General features: G+C 41.0%; 1 protein-coding gene across 1 annotated transcript in view; it reads left to right on the top strand.

Moving 5' to 3' along the window:
• The window catches only part of SPRYD7 (SPRY domain containing 7), a 107,227-nt gene that overhangs the window by 81,174 nt on the left and 8,655 nt on the right, over window positions 1-17,398 (top strand). The window contains exons 3-4 of the mRNA XM_053708373.1: window positions 10,195-10,361; window positions 10,604-10,706. Coding sequence (XP_053564348.1) covers window positions 10,195-10,361; window positions 10,604-10,706 — 270 coding nt within the window. The remainder of the gene's footprint in view (window positions 1-10,194; window positions 10,362-10,603; window positions 10,707-17,398) is intronic.

The raw sequence follows: 17,398 nt of genomic DNA, 5'->3' as shown, positions 1-17,398 counted from the left end.
TTGAGCAAAAGTTCCCTCTTGTTTTGAAGCGGAGGAAGTTGATGCTGCACCTGCCTTGAAATTTCGAAAGGCACCAAAATTAGACTGTTTGGCATTTGCTTTGGCCCTGTCCTGAGGAAGGGTGTGACCCTTACCTCCAGTAATGTCGGCAATAATTTCCTTCAAACCAGGCCCAAATAAGGTCTGCCCCTTGAAAGGAATGTTGAGTAATTTAGACTTCGAAGTCACGTCAGCTGACCAGGATTTAAGCCATAGCGCCTTACGCGCTTGGATGGCGAATCCGAAATTCTTAGCAGTTAGTTTAGTCAAATGAACAATGGCATCAGAAACAAATGAGTTAGCTAGCTTAAGTGTTCTAAGCTTGTCAATAATTTCAGTCAATGGAGCTGTATGGATGGCCTCTTCCAGGGCCTCAAACCAGAATGCCGCCGCGGCCGTGACAGGTGCAATGCATGCAAGGGGCTGTAAAATAAAACCTTGTTGAATAAACATTTTCTTAAGGTAACCCTCTAATTTTTTTTATCCATTGGATCTGAAAAAGCACAACTGTCCTCAACCGGGATAGTAGTACGCTTTGCTAAAGTAGAAACTGCTCCCTCCACCTTAGGGACCGTCTGCCATAAGTCCCGTGTAGTGGCGTCTATTGGAAACATTTTTCTAAATATAGGAGGTGGGGAAAAAGGCACACCCGGTCTATCCCACTCCTTGCTAATAATTTCTGTAAGCCTTTTAGGTATAGGAAAAACATCAGTACACACCGGCACCGCATAGTATTTATCCAGCCTACACAATTTCTCTGGTACTGCAACTGTGTTAGTCATTCAGAGCAGCTAATACCTTCCCAAGCAACACACGGAGGTTCTCAAGCTTAAATTTAAAATTAGAAATCTCTGAATCAGGTTTCCCCCGAGTCAGAGATGTTATCCACAGACTGTAGCTCTCATGATCTGCATATTGTGACGCAGTATCAGACATGGCCCTTACAGCATCTGCGCGCTCTGTATTTCTCCTAACCCCAGAGCAATCGCGCTTGCCTCTTAATTCAGGCAACCTGGATAATACCTCTAACAGGGTATTATTCATGATTGCAGCCATGTCCTGCAAGGTAATCGCTATGGGCGTCCCTGATGTAATTGGAGCCATATTAACGTGCATCCCCTGAGCGGGAGGCGAAGGGTCTGACACGTGGGGAGAGTTAGTCGGCATAACTTCCCCCTCGTCAGAATCTTCTGGTGATATTTCTTTTACATTTAAAGACTGATCTTTACTGTTTAAGGTGAAATCAATACATATAGTACACATTCTCCTATGGGGCTCCACCATGGCTTTCAAACATAATGAACAAGTAGTTTCCTCTGTGTCAGACATGTTTAAACAGACTAGCAATGAGACTAGCAAGCTTGGAAAACACTTTAAACAAGTTTACAAGCAATATAAAAAAACTTTACTGCACCTTTATGAAACACAAATTTTATCAAAATTTGAAATAACAGTGAAAAAAGGCAGTTACACTAACAAAATTTTTACAGTGTATGTAACAAGTTAGCAGAGCATTGCACCCACTTGCAAATGGATGATTAACCCCTTAATACCCAAAACTGAATAATAAATGACAAAAACGTTTTTTCAAACAGTCACAACTGCCACAGCCCTACTGTGGCTTTTTACCTCCCTCAAAAACGACTTTGAAGCCTTTTGAGCCCTCCAGAGATGTCCTGGATCATGAAGGAAGAAGCTGGATGTCTGTGTCTGTAATTTTTGCTGTGCAAAAAAATGGCAACATAGGCCCCTCCCACTCATATTACAACAGTGGAAAGCCTAAGGAAACTGTTTCTAGATAAAATTCAAGCCAGCCATGTGGAAAAAAACTAGGCCCCAATAAGTTTTATCACCAAATACATATAAAAACGATTAAACATGCCAGCAAACGTTTTATATTACATTTTTATAAGAGTATGCATCTCTATTAATAAGCCTGATACCAGTCGCTCTCACTGCATTTAAGGCTTTACTTGCATTAGTTCGGTATCAGCAGCATTTTCTAGCAAATTCCATCCCTAGAAAAATATTTTAACTGCACATACCTTATTGCAGGAAAACCTGCACGCCATTCCCTCTCTGAAGTTACCTCACTCCTCAGAATATGTGAGAACAGCCATGGATCTTAGTTACTTCTGCTAATATCATAGAAAACGCAGGCAGATTCTTCTTCTAAATACTGCCTGAGATAAACCGTACACTCCGGCACCATTTAAAAATAACAAACTTTTGATTGAAGAATAAACTAAGTATAAAACACCACACTCCTCTTACGACCTCCATCTTGGTTGAGGCTTGCAAGAGAATGACTGGGTATGACAGCTGGGGGAGGAGCTATATAGCAGCTCTGCTGTGGGTGATCCTCTTGCAACTTCCTGTTGGGAAGGAGAATATCCCACAAGTAATGGATGATCCGTGGACTGGATACACTTAACAAGAGAAATGGTCCTGGCATCTAAGAACTGTCATGCTTTTACTGAAAGAGAGAAGTATGTGACTGGCTGTTGTGCTGGAAGTGCATACTGTGAGGAGACCCTTTCTCCCCAGTTCTGCATGCTGTGGGCAAAAATCACTTTGTCCTCAATTGCATGAGCATGCTGTATATTCCTTTTTAAGTAATCTGAGTTGCAGATACTATGGCTGAAGTTCATGTGGGCGGGAGTCCCAGAAATCAGGCAGAATCTGGTTGAGTGATTACTGTGTGAAGCTACCAAGAATTGCCTACAGAGCCTTTCACCCTATTCTCATCACATCCTATTCAGTTAAAGGGACACTGAACACAATTTTTTTTCATTCATGATTCAGATAGAACATGCGATTTTAAGCAACTTTCTAATTTACTTCTATTATCAATTTTTCTTTGTTCTCTTGCTATCTTTATTTGAAAAAGATGACATCTGAGCTAAGGAGCCAGAACATTTTTGGTTCAGAACCATGGATAGCACTTGTTTATTGGTGCTGTCCAATCCGCAAGGACAACCCAGTTTGTTCACTAAAAATGGGCCGGCATCTAAACTTACATTCTTGCTTTTCAAATAAACATACCAAGAGAATGAAGCAAATTTTATAATAGGAGTAAATTAGAAAGTTGCTTAAAATTGCATGTTCTATCTGAATCACGAAAGAAAAAATGTGGGTTCAGTGTCCCTTTAATACTTTGGACTGAGACTTTAAAGGGACAGTATACACTCCATTTTCATATAACTGCATGTAATAGATACTACTATAAAGAATAAGATGCACAGATAATGATATAAAAATCCAGTATAAAATGGTTTAAAAACGTACTTAGAAGCTTTTAGTTTAGCTCTGTTAAAAAGGCAGTTGGAAAGCCCACTGCAAGTGGGAAATAAGACACTCTTTCCCCCCTCCCCCTTCTTTTGCATATGAAAAGACCCTTTACACAAACAGGAGCAAGCTGGAGAAGGTAGCTGACGGTATTCTCCTAAAACTTTGGGGCTTGGTTAGGAGTCTGAAAATCAGAGCAATGTTATTTAAAAATAAGCAAAATTATACATTTTCTTCTGTTAAGTGTGATCAGTCCACGGGTCATCATTACTTCTGGGATATTACTCCTCCCCAACAGGAAGTGCAAGAGGATTCACCCAGCAGAGCCGCATATAGCTCCTCCCCTCTACGTCACTCCCAGTCATTCTCTTGCACCCAACGACTAGATAGGATGTGTGAGAGGACTATGGTGATAGAGGTATGTAGCAGTTTTTATTTTCTGACAATGGAATTGATGAGAAAATCCTGCCATACCGATATGTCATGTATGTATACTTTACACTTCAGTATTCTGGGGAATGGTACTTCACTAGAATTACACTGTAAGAAATACATAAAGCTGTTTAATAACTAGAGATTATGTTTAACGTTTTTGCTGGAATGTAAAATCGTTTTCATTTACTGAGGTACTGAGTGAATAAATGTTTGGGCACTATTTTTCCACTTGGCAGTTGCTTAATCTGTTTTTTGACAGTTTCTGTTCTCCCTCACTGCTGTGTGTGAGGGGGAGGGGACGTTTTTTTGGCGCCTTTACTACACATCAAATATTTCAGTCAGCAACTCATTGTATTCCCTGCATGATCCGGTTCATCTCTACAGAGCTCAGGGGTCTTCAAAACTTATTTTGAGGGAGGTAATTTCTCTCAGCAGAGCTGTGAGAATTATAGTTTGACTGAGATAAAAAACGTTTATTCTGTAATTTGTTTCCTGCTTTCAGAATTTGTTATCTTTGCTAATGGGAATTAAACCTTTGCTAAAGTTGTGTTATTTACAAGGATTGAGGCTATAACTGTTTCAATTTATTAATTTTCAACTGTCATAGATCTTCTGTGCTTCTTAAAGGCACAGTTCGTTTTAATATTATTCTAATTGAATTGTATTTCCAAGTTACAAGTTTATTTGCTAGTGTGTTAAACATGTCTGATTCAGAGGATGATACCTGTGTCATTTGTTGCAATGCCAAAGTGGAGCCCAATAGAAATTTATGTACTAACTGTATTGATGCTACTTTAAATAAAAGTCAATCTGTACAAATTGAACAAATTTCACCAAACAACGAGGGGAGAGTTATGCCGACTAACTCGCCTCACGTGTCCGTACCTACATCTCCCACTCAGAGGGAGGTGCGTGATATTGTAGCGCCGAGTACATCTGGGCGGCCATTACAAATCACATTACAGGATATGGCTACTGTTATGACTGAGGTTTTGGCTAAATTACCAGAACTAAGAGGTAAGCGTGATCACTCTGGGGTGAGAACAGAGTGCGCTGATAATATTAGGGCCATGTCAGACACTGCGTCACAGGTGGCAGAACATGAGGACGGAGAACTTCATTCTGTGGGTGACGGTTCTGATCCAAACAGACTGGATTCAGATATTTCAAATTTTAAATTTAAACTGGAAAACCTCCGTGTATTACTAGGGGAGGTGTTAGCGGCTCTGAATGATTGTAACACAGTTGCAATACCAGAGAAAATGTGTAGGTTGGATAAATATTTTGCGGTACCGACGAGTACTGAGGTTTTTCCTATACCTAAGAGACTTACTGAAATTGTTACTAAGGAGTGGGATAGACCCGGTGTGCCGTTCTCACCCCCTCCGATATTTAGAAAAATGTTTCCAATAGACGCCACCACAAGGGACTTATGGCAAACGGTCCCTAAGGTGGAGGGAGCAGTTTCTACCTTAGCTAAGCGTACCACTATCCCGGTGGAGGATAGCTGTGCTTTTTCAGATCCAATGGATAAAAAATTAGAGGGTTACCTTAAGAAAATGTTTGTTCAACAAGGTTTTATATTGCAACCCCTTGCATGCATTGCGCCGATCACGGCTGCAGCGGCATTCTGGATTGAGTCTCTGGAAGAGAACATTGGTTCAGCTACTCTGGACGACATTACGGACAGGCTTAGAGTCCTTAATCTAGCTAATTCATTCATTTCGGAGGCCGTAGTACATCTTACTAAACTTACGGCGAAGAATTCAGGATTCGCCATTCAGGCACGCAGGGCGCTGTGGCTAAAATCCTGGTCAGCTGATGTTACTTCTAAGTCTAAATTGCTTAATATACCTTTCAAAGGGCAGACCTTATTCGGGCCCGGGTTGAAAGAGATTATCGCTGACATTACAGGAGGTAAAGGCCATGCCCTGCCTCAGGACAAAGCCAAGACTAGACAGTCTAATTTTCGTTCCTTTTGTAATTTCAAAGCAGGAGCAGCATCAACTTCCTCTGCACCAAAACAGGAAGGAGCTGTTGCTCGCTACAGACAAGGCTGGAAACCTAACCAGTCCTGGAACAAGGGCAAGCAGACTAGGAAACCTGCTGCTGCCCCTAAGACAGCATGAATTGAGGGCCCCCGATCCGGGATCGGATCTAGTGGGGGGCAGACTTTCTCTCTTCACCCAGGCTTGGGCAAGAGATGTTCAGGATCCCTGGGCGCTAGAGATAATATCTCAGGGATACCTTCTGGACTTCAAATACTCTCCTCCAAGAGAGAGATTTCATCTGTCAAGATTGTCAACAATCCAGACAAAGAAAGAGGCGTTTCTACGCTGCGTACAAGAGCTCTTGTTAATGGGCGTAATCCATCCAGTTCCACGATCGGAACAAGGACAGGGGTTTTACTCAAATCTGTTTGTGGTTCCCAAAAAAGAGGGAACTTTCAGACCAATCCTGGACTTAAAGATCCTAAACAAATTCCTAAGAGTTCCATTGTTCAAGATGGAGACTATTCGGACAATTTTACCTATGATCCAAGAGGGTCAGTACATGACCACTGTAGATTTAAAAGATGCTTACCTTCACATACCGATTCACAAAGATCATTATCGGTACCTAAGGTTTGCCTTCCTAGACAGGCATTACCAGTTTGTGGCTCTTCCATTCGGATTGGCTACAGCTCCAAGAATCTTCACAAAGGTTCTGGGTGCTCTTCTGGCGGTACTGAGACCGCGGGGAATCTCGGTAGCTCCATACCTAGACGACATTCTGATACAAGCTTCAAGCTTTCAAACTGCCAAGTCTCATACAGAGTTAGTGCTGGCATTTCTAAGGTCACATGGATGGAAGGTGAACGAAAAGAAAAGTTCACTCGTTCCACTCACAAGAGTTCCCTTCCTGGGGACTCTTATAGATTCTGTAGAAATGAAGATTTACCTGACAGAGGACAGGCTAACAAGACTTCAAAGTGCTTGCCGCACCCTTCATTCCATTCAACACCCGTCAGTGGCTCAATGCATGGAGGTAATCGACTTAATGGTAGCGGCAATGGACATAGTACCCTTTGCACGCTTACACCTCAGACCACTGCAACTGTGCATGCTAAGTCAGTGGAATGGGGATTACTCAGACTTATCCCCTTCTCTGAATCTGGATCAAGAGACCAGAAATTCTCTTCTATGGTGGCTTTCTCGGCCACATCTGTCCAGGGGGATGCCATTCAGCAGACCAGACTGGACAATTGTAACAACAGACGCCAGCCTTCTAGGTTGGGGTGCCGTCTGGAATTCTCTGAAGGCTCAGGGACAATGGAGTCAGGAGGAGAGTCTCCTGCCAATAAACATTCTGGAATTGAGAGCAGTTCTCAATGCCCTCCTGGCTTGGCCCCAGTTGACAACTCGGGAGTTCATCAGGTTTCAGTCGGACAACATCACGACTGTAGCTTACATCAACCATCAGGGAGGGACAAGAAGCTCCCTAGCTATGATGGAAGTATCAAAGATAATTCGCTGGGCAGAGTCTCACTCTTGCCACCTGTCAGCAATCCACATCCCGGGAGTGGAGAACTGGGAGGCGGATTTCTTAAGTCGTCAGACTTTTCATCCGGGGGAGTGGGAACTTCATCCGGAGGTCTTTGCCCAAATACTTCGACGTTGGGGCAAACCAGAGATAGATCTCATGGCGTCTCGACAGAACGCCAAGCTTCCTCGTTACGGGTCCAGATCCAGGGATCCAGGAGCAGTCCTGATAGATGCTCTGACAGCACCTTGGGACTTCAGGATGGCTTACGTGTTTCCACCCTTCCCGTTGCTTCCTCGATTGATTGCCAGAATCAAACAAGAGAGAGCATCAGTGATTCTAATAGCACCTGCGTGGCCACGCAGGACTTGGTATGCAGACCTGGTGGACATGTCATCCTGTCCACCTTGGTCTCTACCTCTGAAACAGGACCTTCTGATACAGGGTCCCTTCAAACATCAAAATCTAACTTCTCTGAAGCTGACTGCTTGGAAATTGAACGCTTGATTTTATCAAGACGTGGGGTTTCTGAGTCAGTTATTGATACCTTAATACAGGCTAGGAAACCTGTTACCAGAAAGATTTACCATAAGATATGGCGTAAATACCTATATTGGTGTGAATCCAAAGGTTACTCTTGGAGTAAGGTTAGGATTCCTAGGATATTGTCTTTTCTACAAGAAGGTTTAGAAAAGGGTTTATCTGCTAGTTCATTAAAGGGACAGATCTCAGCTCTGTCCATTCTGTTACACAAACGTCTGTCAGAAGTTCCTGACGTCCAGGCTTTTTGTCAGGCTTTGGCCAGGATTAAGCCTGTGTTTAAAACTGTTGCTCCACCATGGAGTTTAAACCTTGTTCTTAATGTTTTACAGGGCGTTCCGTTTGAACCCCTTCATTCCATTGATATAAAGTTGTTATCTTGGAAAGTTCTATTTTTAATGGCTATTTCCTCGGCTCGGAGAGTCTCTGAATTATCAGCCTTACATTGTGATTCTCCTTATTTGATTTTTCATTCGGATAAGGTAGTCCTGCGTACTAAACCTGGGTTCTTACCTAAGGTAGTTTCTAACAGGAATATCAATCAAGAGATTGTTGTTCCTTCTTTATGCCCAAATCCTTCTTCAAAGAAGGAACGTCTACTGCACAACCTGGATGTAGTCCGTGCTCTAAAATTTTACTTGCAGGCAACTAAGGAATTTCGACAAACGTCTTCTCTGTTTGTCATTTACTCTGGGCAGAGGAGAGGTCAAAAAGCTTCCGCTACCTCTCTTTCTTTTTGGCTTCGTAGCATAATTCGTTTAGCTTATGAGACTGCTGGACAGCAGCCTCCTGAAAGAATTACAGCTCATTCTACTAGAGCTGTGGCTTCCACTTGGGCCTTCAAGAATGAGGCCTCTGTTGAACAGATTTGCAAGGCTGCAACTTGGTCTTCGCTTCATACTTTTTCCAAATTTTACAAATTTGACACTTTTGCTTCATCGGAGGCTATTTTTGGGAGAAAGGTTCTTCAGGCAGTGGTTCCTTCTGTATAAAGAGCCTGCCTATCCCTCCCGTCATCCGTGTACTTTTGCTTTGGTATTGGTATCCCAGAAGTAATGATGACCCGTGGACTGATCACACTTAACAGAAGAAAACATAATTTATGCTTACCTGATAAATTCCTTTCTTCTGTAGTGTGATCAGTCCACGGCCTGCCCTGTTTTTAAGGCAGGTAAATATTTTTTAATTTATACTCCAGTCACCACTTCACCCTTGGCTTTTCCTTTCTCGTTGGTCCTTGGTCGAATGACTGGGAGTGACTTAGAGGGGAGGAGCTATATGCGGCTCTGCTGGGTGAATCCTCTTGCACTTCCTGTTGGGGAGGAGTAATATCCCAGAAGTAATGATGACCCGTGGACTGATCACACTACAGAAGAAAGGAATTTATCAGGTAAGCATAAATTATGTTTTTTAAAAAAACAAACTTTATGGGCTTTATAAATAGATCATCTACATAACATTTATGCAAAGAAAAAATGAGTGTATAATGGCCCTTTAACTTACCTTTTCCTTGGGCAGTAAACATATGAACCAAAGTCAGTACGTGATTTGTTTAATCCTTCTGCCTGTGATGCTCTTAGTTTAGATACAATCCCTAACAAAAAGGCACTCTTCAGGGTATATAAAACACACAATTTTTTAATGTGCTGCTAATAAACTGCATATTCTATAAGACCAGTGCTTTAGATTTTCCATATATTTGTCAAGCAAGCCTGGACTGAATTATTTGCTTGAGTCTGTTCTGTCTCCTGTCAATGAGAAGTTTTTTGGTCAATAACTTGATCAATCATATAATTCTTTGTGTTCTGCATAATCTAGATACCATAATGCCACATTTTAAAGACCTACTAAACTAGGGCATGACCGATTCATATGAAACTTTGTATCTAGGAAGAATACTGATGAGCCAGCTACAGTTGGTAATGATTTTTATATATAAATATATGCTCCTAGTATGTTTCAGGCCCTTTACTAAACCTACTACTTACAAATACACTTCTTATTATGTGGATGACAAGATAGAAAGAGGGCGCCCTCTTTCTATCTTGTCATCCATCTAGTTTTTGGCCAGACACCGGGTCAAGAGGAGCTGCCCTAATCTAGGACAACCATATCTACGTAGAATTTACTACACTCCAACAAGGATCCTCCACATGAGACTTGCAGTAACTTGGTAACTTTGAACATTTAAAAAACATTTTGGAACAGACACACATATATTCAAATACTGTTTAGTGCGCCTCTTTGGTCCCCCTCTTGGGATCTTGTTTTTAAGATAACTTATTATGTATTTGCATTTTATGTGTACGCTTTTTTTTTTTTTTTCTTTTTTACATCCCATACTAATGCTATACATCACCATTATTACAGGTGTTTGGGGTGTTGGAGTGGCAACACAAAAAGCAAACTTGAATCAGATACCTCTTGGTCGAGATGTGCACAGCCTTGTGATGAGAAATGATGGTGCTATTTATCACAATAATGAAGAAAAGAACAGATTACCTGCAAACAATTTACCCCAAGAGGGCGATGTTGTGGTGAGTTTATCATTCCAGTTCATTCGGTTAAAATACTCTAAAGGATGTCAATCATAAATTAAAACTGCATGATTTGAAGAATATGTATGGTGTGATTTCTGTCAAAATGGTGCTGTTTGCAAGGTTAAACACCTAGTTAGAGCATTTTATTACCACACTGTGGAGCATTTATTTTACACTTTTTTACTTTATTGTAGTCATTTGTTAATAATAATCACTGACACTTTTAGTTTTCTCTTTAGGGTATCACGTATGATCATGTTGAATTAAATGTATATTTAAATGGAAAAAATATGCATTGTCCAGCTTCAGGAATCCGAGGAACAGTTTATCCTGTTGTTTATGGTAAGTTGCATACAATTATATTTTGTATATGTACAGATTGTTGTAAAGGGCCATGATAGAATTACATGCTTTAACGAATGAGAGCATATTTCTATAACAAAGATATGACGAGTCCACGGATTTCATCCTTACTTGTGGGATATTAACCTACTGCTAACAGGAAGTGGCAAAGAGCAGCAGAGCTGTATATATAGCCCCTCCCCTTCCCCTCCACCCCCAGTCATTCTCTTTGCCTGTGTTATACTAGGAAGAGGTAAAGTGAGGTGTTAGTTTTAGTTTCTTCAATCAAGAAGTTTTTTATTTTAAATGGTACCGGTGCGTACTATTTTCCTCGGGGAGGATATGGAAGAAGATTTCTGCCCTGAGGTTTGATGATCTTAGCATTTGTAACTAAGATCCACGCTGGTTCCCACAAGACTTCTGAAGGTAACCATGAGGCATCTTCAGTGTGGAGAACGGTTTCATGCTACAAGCAGCATTAAGGTATGTGCAGCCTTTTTATCTGAGGAGACTTGGTGTATCAGAACTGGCTGGCATTATTTCCCGGTATGGGAATGGGGTAAGCAGCAAACAGTAACTCGGTGGCTCCTGGACTCTGTAGCTGGTCTGAAGGGTTGAAAACTTGATTCGAAGTACCCTGGGTGCAGAGTGTATTTTTATCTATCTTTTGACTACATGTTGATATAAGTACTTCTAAAGCCTTATTTTTGCCCTTGCTTCTGGGTGCAGTAATTTTTGGATTAACCAACGATATTAAGTTAAATTTGGGAATAATTTAAAGGGACACTGAACCCACTTTTTTTCTTTCATGATTTAGATAGAGTATGCAATTTTAAGCAACTTATTCCTTTACTCCTATTAACTTTTCTTCTCTTGCTATCTTTATTTGAAAAAAAGGCATCTAAGCTTTCTTTTTGGTTCAGGACTCTGGACAGAACTTTTTGATTCGTGGATGAATTTATCCACCAATCAACAAGGACAACCCAGGTTGTTCACCTAAAATGGGCCGGCATCTAAACTTACATTTCAAATAAAGATACCAAGAGAATAAAGACAATTTGATAATAGGAGTACATTAGAAAGTTACTTAAAATTTCATGCTCTATCTGAATCACAAAAGAAAAAATTTGGGTTCAGTGTCCCTTCAACGTTTTTTGTGAATTTTGGAAAAATTGTTCACTTTTTCTTTTCTTAAAGGCACAGTACATGTTTTTTCTAATGTTTATTTTATGCGATAAATAAGTGTTTAAACGACTTTTGTGGTATTACTAGTCTGTTCAACATGTCTGACATTGAGGTTTCTCATTGTTCTATGTGTTTAGAAGCTTTTCTGCAACCCCCTCTAACATTGTGTAACTTTTTGTACTGAAAGGGCTTTACTATGTAAAAAGCATATTTTAAATAAAGTAAGTGTGGCTAGGGATGATTCTCAGTCTGAAGAGAATCGGGATATGCCATCCAATTCTCAACAAGTGTCACAACCTTTTATGCCCACACAAGCGACGCCTAGTAATTCTAGTGTGTCTAATTCCTTTACTCTGCAGGAGATGGCTGCAGTTATGTCAACTACCCTTACAGAGGTATTGTCTAAATTACCAGTGTTGCAGGGTAAACTCAGTAGGTCAAGTATTAATGTAAATACTGAATCCTCTGATGCTTTATTAGCTATTTTCCGATGTTCCCTCACAGTGCTCTGAGTTGGGGATCAGGGAATTACTGTCTGAGGGTGAAATTTCTGATTCAGGGAATGTTTTGCCTCAGACAGATTCGGATGCTATGTCATTTAAATTTAAGCTTGAACACCTCCGCCTGTTGCTTAGGGACGTTTTAGCGACTCTGGATGATTGTGATCCTATTGTGATTCCTCCAGTGAAATTGTGTAAAATGGATAAATATTTGGAAGTTCCTACTTACACTGATGTTTTTCCGGTTCCAAAGAGAATTTCGGAAATTATTAGTAAGGAATGGGATAGACCAGGTATACCGTTTTCTCCCTCTCCTAATTTTAAGAAAATGTTTCCTATATCAGATACCATTCGGGACTCATGGCAAGCGGTAGAGGGCTCTATATCTTCCCTAGCTAAGTGTACTACTATACCCATTGAGGATAGTTGTGCTTCCAAGGATCCTATGGATAAGAAATTAGAGGGTCTACTAAAGAAATTATTTGTTAATCAGGGATTTCTTTTACAACCTACGGCTTGCATTGCTCCAGTAACTACTGCAGCAGCTTTTTGGTTTGTAGCTCTAGAAGAGTCTCTTAAGGTTGAGACTCCATTAGATGACATTCTAGATAGAATTAAGGCTCTTAAGCTTATTCTTTTATTACTGATGCCACTTTTCAAATTGCTAAATTAGCGGCAAAAAATGCAGGATTTGCAATTTTAGCACGTAGAGCATTGTGGCTGAAATCTTGGTCTGCTGATGTGTCATCAAAGCATAAGCTTTTAGCTATTCCCTTTTTAAAGGTAAGACCCTTTTTGGGTCAGAATTGAAGGAGATAATTTCTAATATTACAGGAGGTAAGGGCCATGCCCTACCTCAGGATAGGTCGGTTAAAATGAGGGGTAAACAGAATAATTTTCGTTTCTTTCAGAACTTTAAAGGAGGACCCCCTGCGTCTAATTCTTCCACAAAGCAGCATGAAGGGGTGGCCCCCGATCCGGGACCGGATCTAGTAGGGGGCAGACTTTCTTTCTTTTCTCAGACTTGGGCAAGAGATGTTCAGGATTCCTGGGCACTAGAAATAGTGACCCACGGTCATCTTTCAAAATTACCTGCAAACCAGATAAAGAGCGAGGCGTTATTACGCTGTGTTAAAGACCTTTTTACTATGGGAGTAATCTGTCCTGTTTTTCAAGATAGGGACAGGGGTTTTACTCAAACCTATTTGTGGTCGCCAAAAAAAGAGGGAACGTTCAGACCCATTTTGGACCTCCAAGTGTCTAAACAAATTTCTAAGAGTTCCATCATTCAAGATGGAGACAATTTGAACGATTTTGCCAATGATCCAGGAGGGTCAATATATGACTACCGTGGATTTGAAGGATGCTTACCTTCATATTCCAATCCACAAAGATCATCATCGGTTTCTAAGGTTTGCCTTCTTGGACAAACATTATCAGTTCGTGGCTCTTCCTTTCGGGTTGGCCACCGCACCCAGAATCTTTACAAAGGTTCTAGGGTCTCTTTTGGCGGTTCTCAGACCGCAAGGGATAGCGGTGGCGCCTTATCTGGACGATATTCTGATTCAGGCGTCAACATATCATCTGACAAAATCTCACACGGACACAGTGTTGTCTTTTGAGAACTCATGGCTGGAAGGTGAACATAGAGAAGAGTTCATTTGTTCCACAGACAAGGGTTCCTTTCTTGGTAACTCTGATAGACTCGGTAGCCATGAAAGTATTTCTGACGGAGGTCAGAAAATCAAAGATTTTGAATACTTGCCGAGCACTTCTGTCCATTCCTCGGCCATCAGTGGCTCAGTGTATGGAGGTAATCGGATTAATGGTAGCGGCAATGGACATCGTTCCGTTTGCTCGCTTTCATCTCAGACCACTGCAACTGTGCATGCTCGGTCAGTGGAATGGGGATTATGCGGATTTATCTCCAAAGATTATTCTGGATCAAGAGACCAGAAATTCTCTTCTTTGGTGGTGGTCGCCAGATCATCTGTCCTAGGGGACTTGTTTCCGCAGACCCTTGTGGGTGATAGTGACAACAGATGCCAGCCTTCTGGGCTGGGGTGCAGTTTGGATCTCCATGAAGGCTCTGGGTGTTTGGACTCAGGTGGAGACTCTACTTTCAATCAATATTCTGGAACTGAGAGCAATATTCAATGCGCTTCAGGCGTGGCCTCAGTTGGTTTTGGCCAAATTCATCAGATTCCAGTCAGACAACATAATGACTGTGGCATATGTCAATCATCAGGGGGGAACAAGGAGTTCCTTAGCGATGATAGAAGTATCCAAGATAATCAGTTGGGCAGAGGCCCACTCTTGTCATCTGTCAGTGATCTACATCCCAGGGGTAGAGAACTAGGAAGCAGATTTTCTAAGTCGACAGACTTTTCATCCGGGGGAGTGGGAACTTCACCCGGAGGTATTTGCCTCATTGATTCTCAGATGGGGCAGACGGGAATTGGATTTGATGGCATCTCGTCAGAATGACAAGCTTCCAAGATACGGATCCCGGTCAAGGGATCCTCAGGCCGAACTGATAGATGCCTTGGCAGTACCTTGGTTGTTCAGCCTAGCTTATGTGTTTCCTCCATTTCCTCTCCTCCCACGCGTGATTGCTTGAATCAAACAGGAGAGAGCTTCAGTGATCCTGATAGCGCCTGCGTGGCCACGCAGGACTTGGTATGCGGATCTAGTGGACATGTCCTCTCTGCCACCGTGGAAACTTCCGTTGAGACAGGACCTTCTCATTCAAGGTCTTTTCCAACATCCAAATCTAATTTCTCTGCAACTGACTGCGTGGAGATTGAACGCTTGATTTTATCGAAGCGAGGATTCTCTGATTCAGTTATCAATACTTTGATACAGGCTAGAAAGATCAATAAAGATATTTACGCCATATCTTATGATAGGTGTGAATCCAAGGGTTACTCATGGAGTAAAGTTAGGATTCCTAGGATTTTGTCTTTTCTCCAAGAAGGATTGGAGAAAGGGTTATCAGCAAGTTCCTTAAAGGGACAAATTTCAGCTTTGTCAATTCTGTTTCACAAAAGTTTGGCAAATGTATCAGATGTTCAGTCTTTTTGTCAGGCTCTATCTAGAATTAAGCCTGTATTTAGACCTATTACTCCTCCCTGGAGTTTGAATTTAGTTCTTCGAGTTCTGCAAGGGGTTCCATTTGAACCTATGCATTCCATAGATATTAAACTATTATCTTGGAAAGTTCTATTTTTTGTTGCTATTTCTTCTGCTCGAAGAGTTTCTGAGCTTTCAGCATTACAGTGTGTTTCGCCTTATCTCCTATTTCATTCTGATAAGGTGGTTTTACGTACCAAACCTGGGTTCCTTCCTAAGGTTCTTTCAAATAAGAATATTAATCAGGAAATTGTTGTTCCTTCCTTGTGTCCTAATCCTTCTTCTAAGAAGGAGCGCCTGTTACATACCTTGGACGTGGTCTGTGCCTTAAAGTTTTACTTACAGGCAACTAAGGATTTCCGTCAATCATCTTCATTATTCATTGTTTATTCTGGAAAGCGTAGGGGTCAGAAAGCTATGGCTACCTCTTTCTTTTTGGCTGAGAAGTATCATCCACCTGGCATATGAGACTGCTGGACAGCAGCCTCCTGAAAGAATTACGGCTCATTCTACTAGGGCTGTGGCTTCCACATGGGCTTTTAAAAATGATACATCTGTGAAACAGATTTGTAAGGCTGCGACTTGGTCACACTTTTTCCAAATTTTACAAATTTGATACTTTTGCTTCTTCTGAGGCTATCTTTGGGAGGAAGGTTCTTCAAGCAGTGGTGCCTTCTGTTTAGGTTCCTGTCTTGTCCCTCCCTTTCATCCGTGTCCTATTGCTTTTTGGTATTGGTTTCCTACAAGTAAGGATGAATATCCGTGGACTCGTCATATCTTTGTAAAAGAAAGTTAATAGGAAAAAAACTAAATTTATGCTTACCTGATAAATTACTTTATTTTACGATATGACGAGTCCACGGCCCACCCTGTTCTTTTTAAGACAGTTTTTCTTTATATTTTTTGTAAACTTCAGTCACCTCTGCACCTTTTAGCCTTTCCTTTTTCTCTTCCTATACCTTCAGCCGAATGACTGAGGGTGGAGGGGAAGGGGCTATATATACAGCTCTGCTGTGGTGCTCTTTGCCTCTTAACAGGAGGTTAATATCCCACAACTAAGGATGAAATCCGTGAACTCGTCATATCGTAAAAGAAAGTAATTTATCAGGTAAGTATAAATTTAGTTTTTTTCCTATTAACTGATTCAGTCAGCAGTAGGTTCCGCTTGGGATCAGTTGTACTTTAACTATGTATTTAACCCCTTTGCAGGGATTCGACACACAGATTTGCAGGGTCGATAGTGGGGAAAAAGGACATATTCTAACAAATGAGAGCATGTAATGTTTTCACTATAATGACCCTTTAGTTTATGTGGATAATCCTGTTGTCAAAAATAACCTGGTCTATAATTACTTCATTACACTTTTTCCTTTGTTTTCCAATCTTAAGTTAATTTTTTCCCCTTTGTGTGGTTTCTTTCCTGACATTGATTCTTTTATATTTTATAATATTTTTTATTTTTTTTTATTTTTTATTTTTTTTTAACCTACTTTCCTATCATGAGACTGATGAGGGAAGTTTGATAGTTCCATATTTAGTAGGTAATGTTGTTGGGTAACAGCATTAGATATGTTTTTTTTATATTGTATATGTATTGTGCTATATAGATGCATATACTAATTTAGAGCGAGCCACACCCATTGCTAACAGGTGCATACAATCTAGCAAATTGGCAATACATCTCTATAGACCAACATCGGCAGTACAATGGGTGGTACTGAAAAGCTTAGTGACTTTAAATGTGACACTCTTGTGGGATACCACCTTTGAGATTTCTTCCCTACTAGATCTGCCCCAGTCAATTGTAAGTGCTATTATTGTGAAGTGGAATCATCTATGAGCAACAAGAGACCAGCCACAAAGTGGTAGACCATG

The sequence above is a fragment of the Bombina bombina genome, chromosome 3, assembly GCF_027579735.1.
Source record: "Bombina bombina isolate aBomBom1 chromosome 3, aBomBom1.pri, whole genome shotgun sequence".
Lineage (NCBI taxonomy): Eukaryota > Metazoa > Chordata > Amphibia > Anura > Bombinatoridae > Bombina > Bombina bombina.
This window is presented reverse-complemented; position numbering and strand designations above follow the sequence as displayed.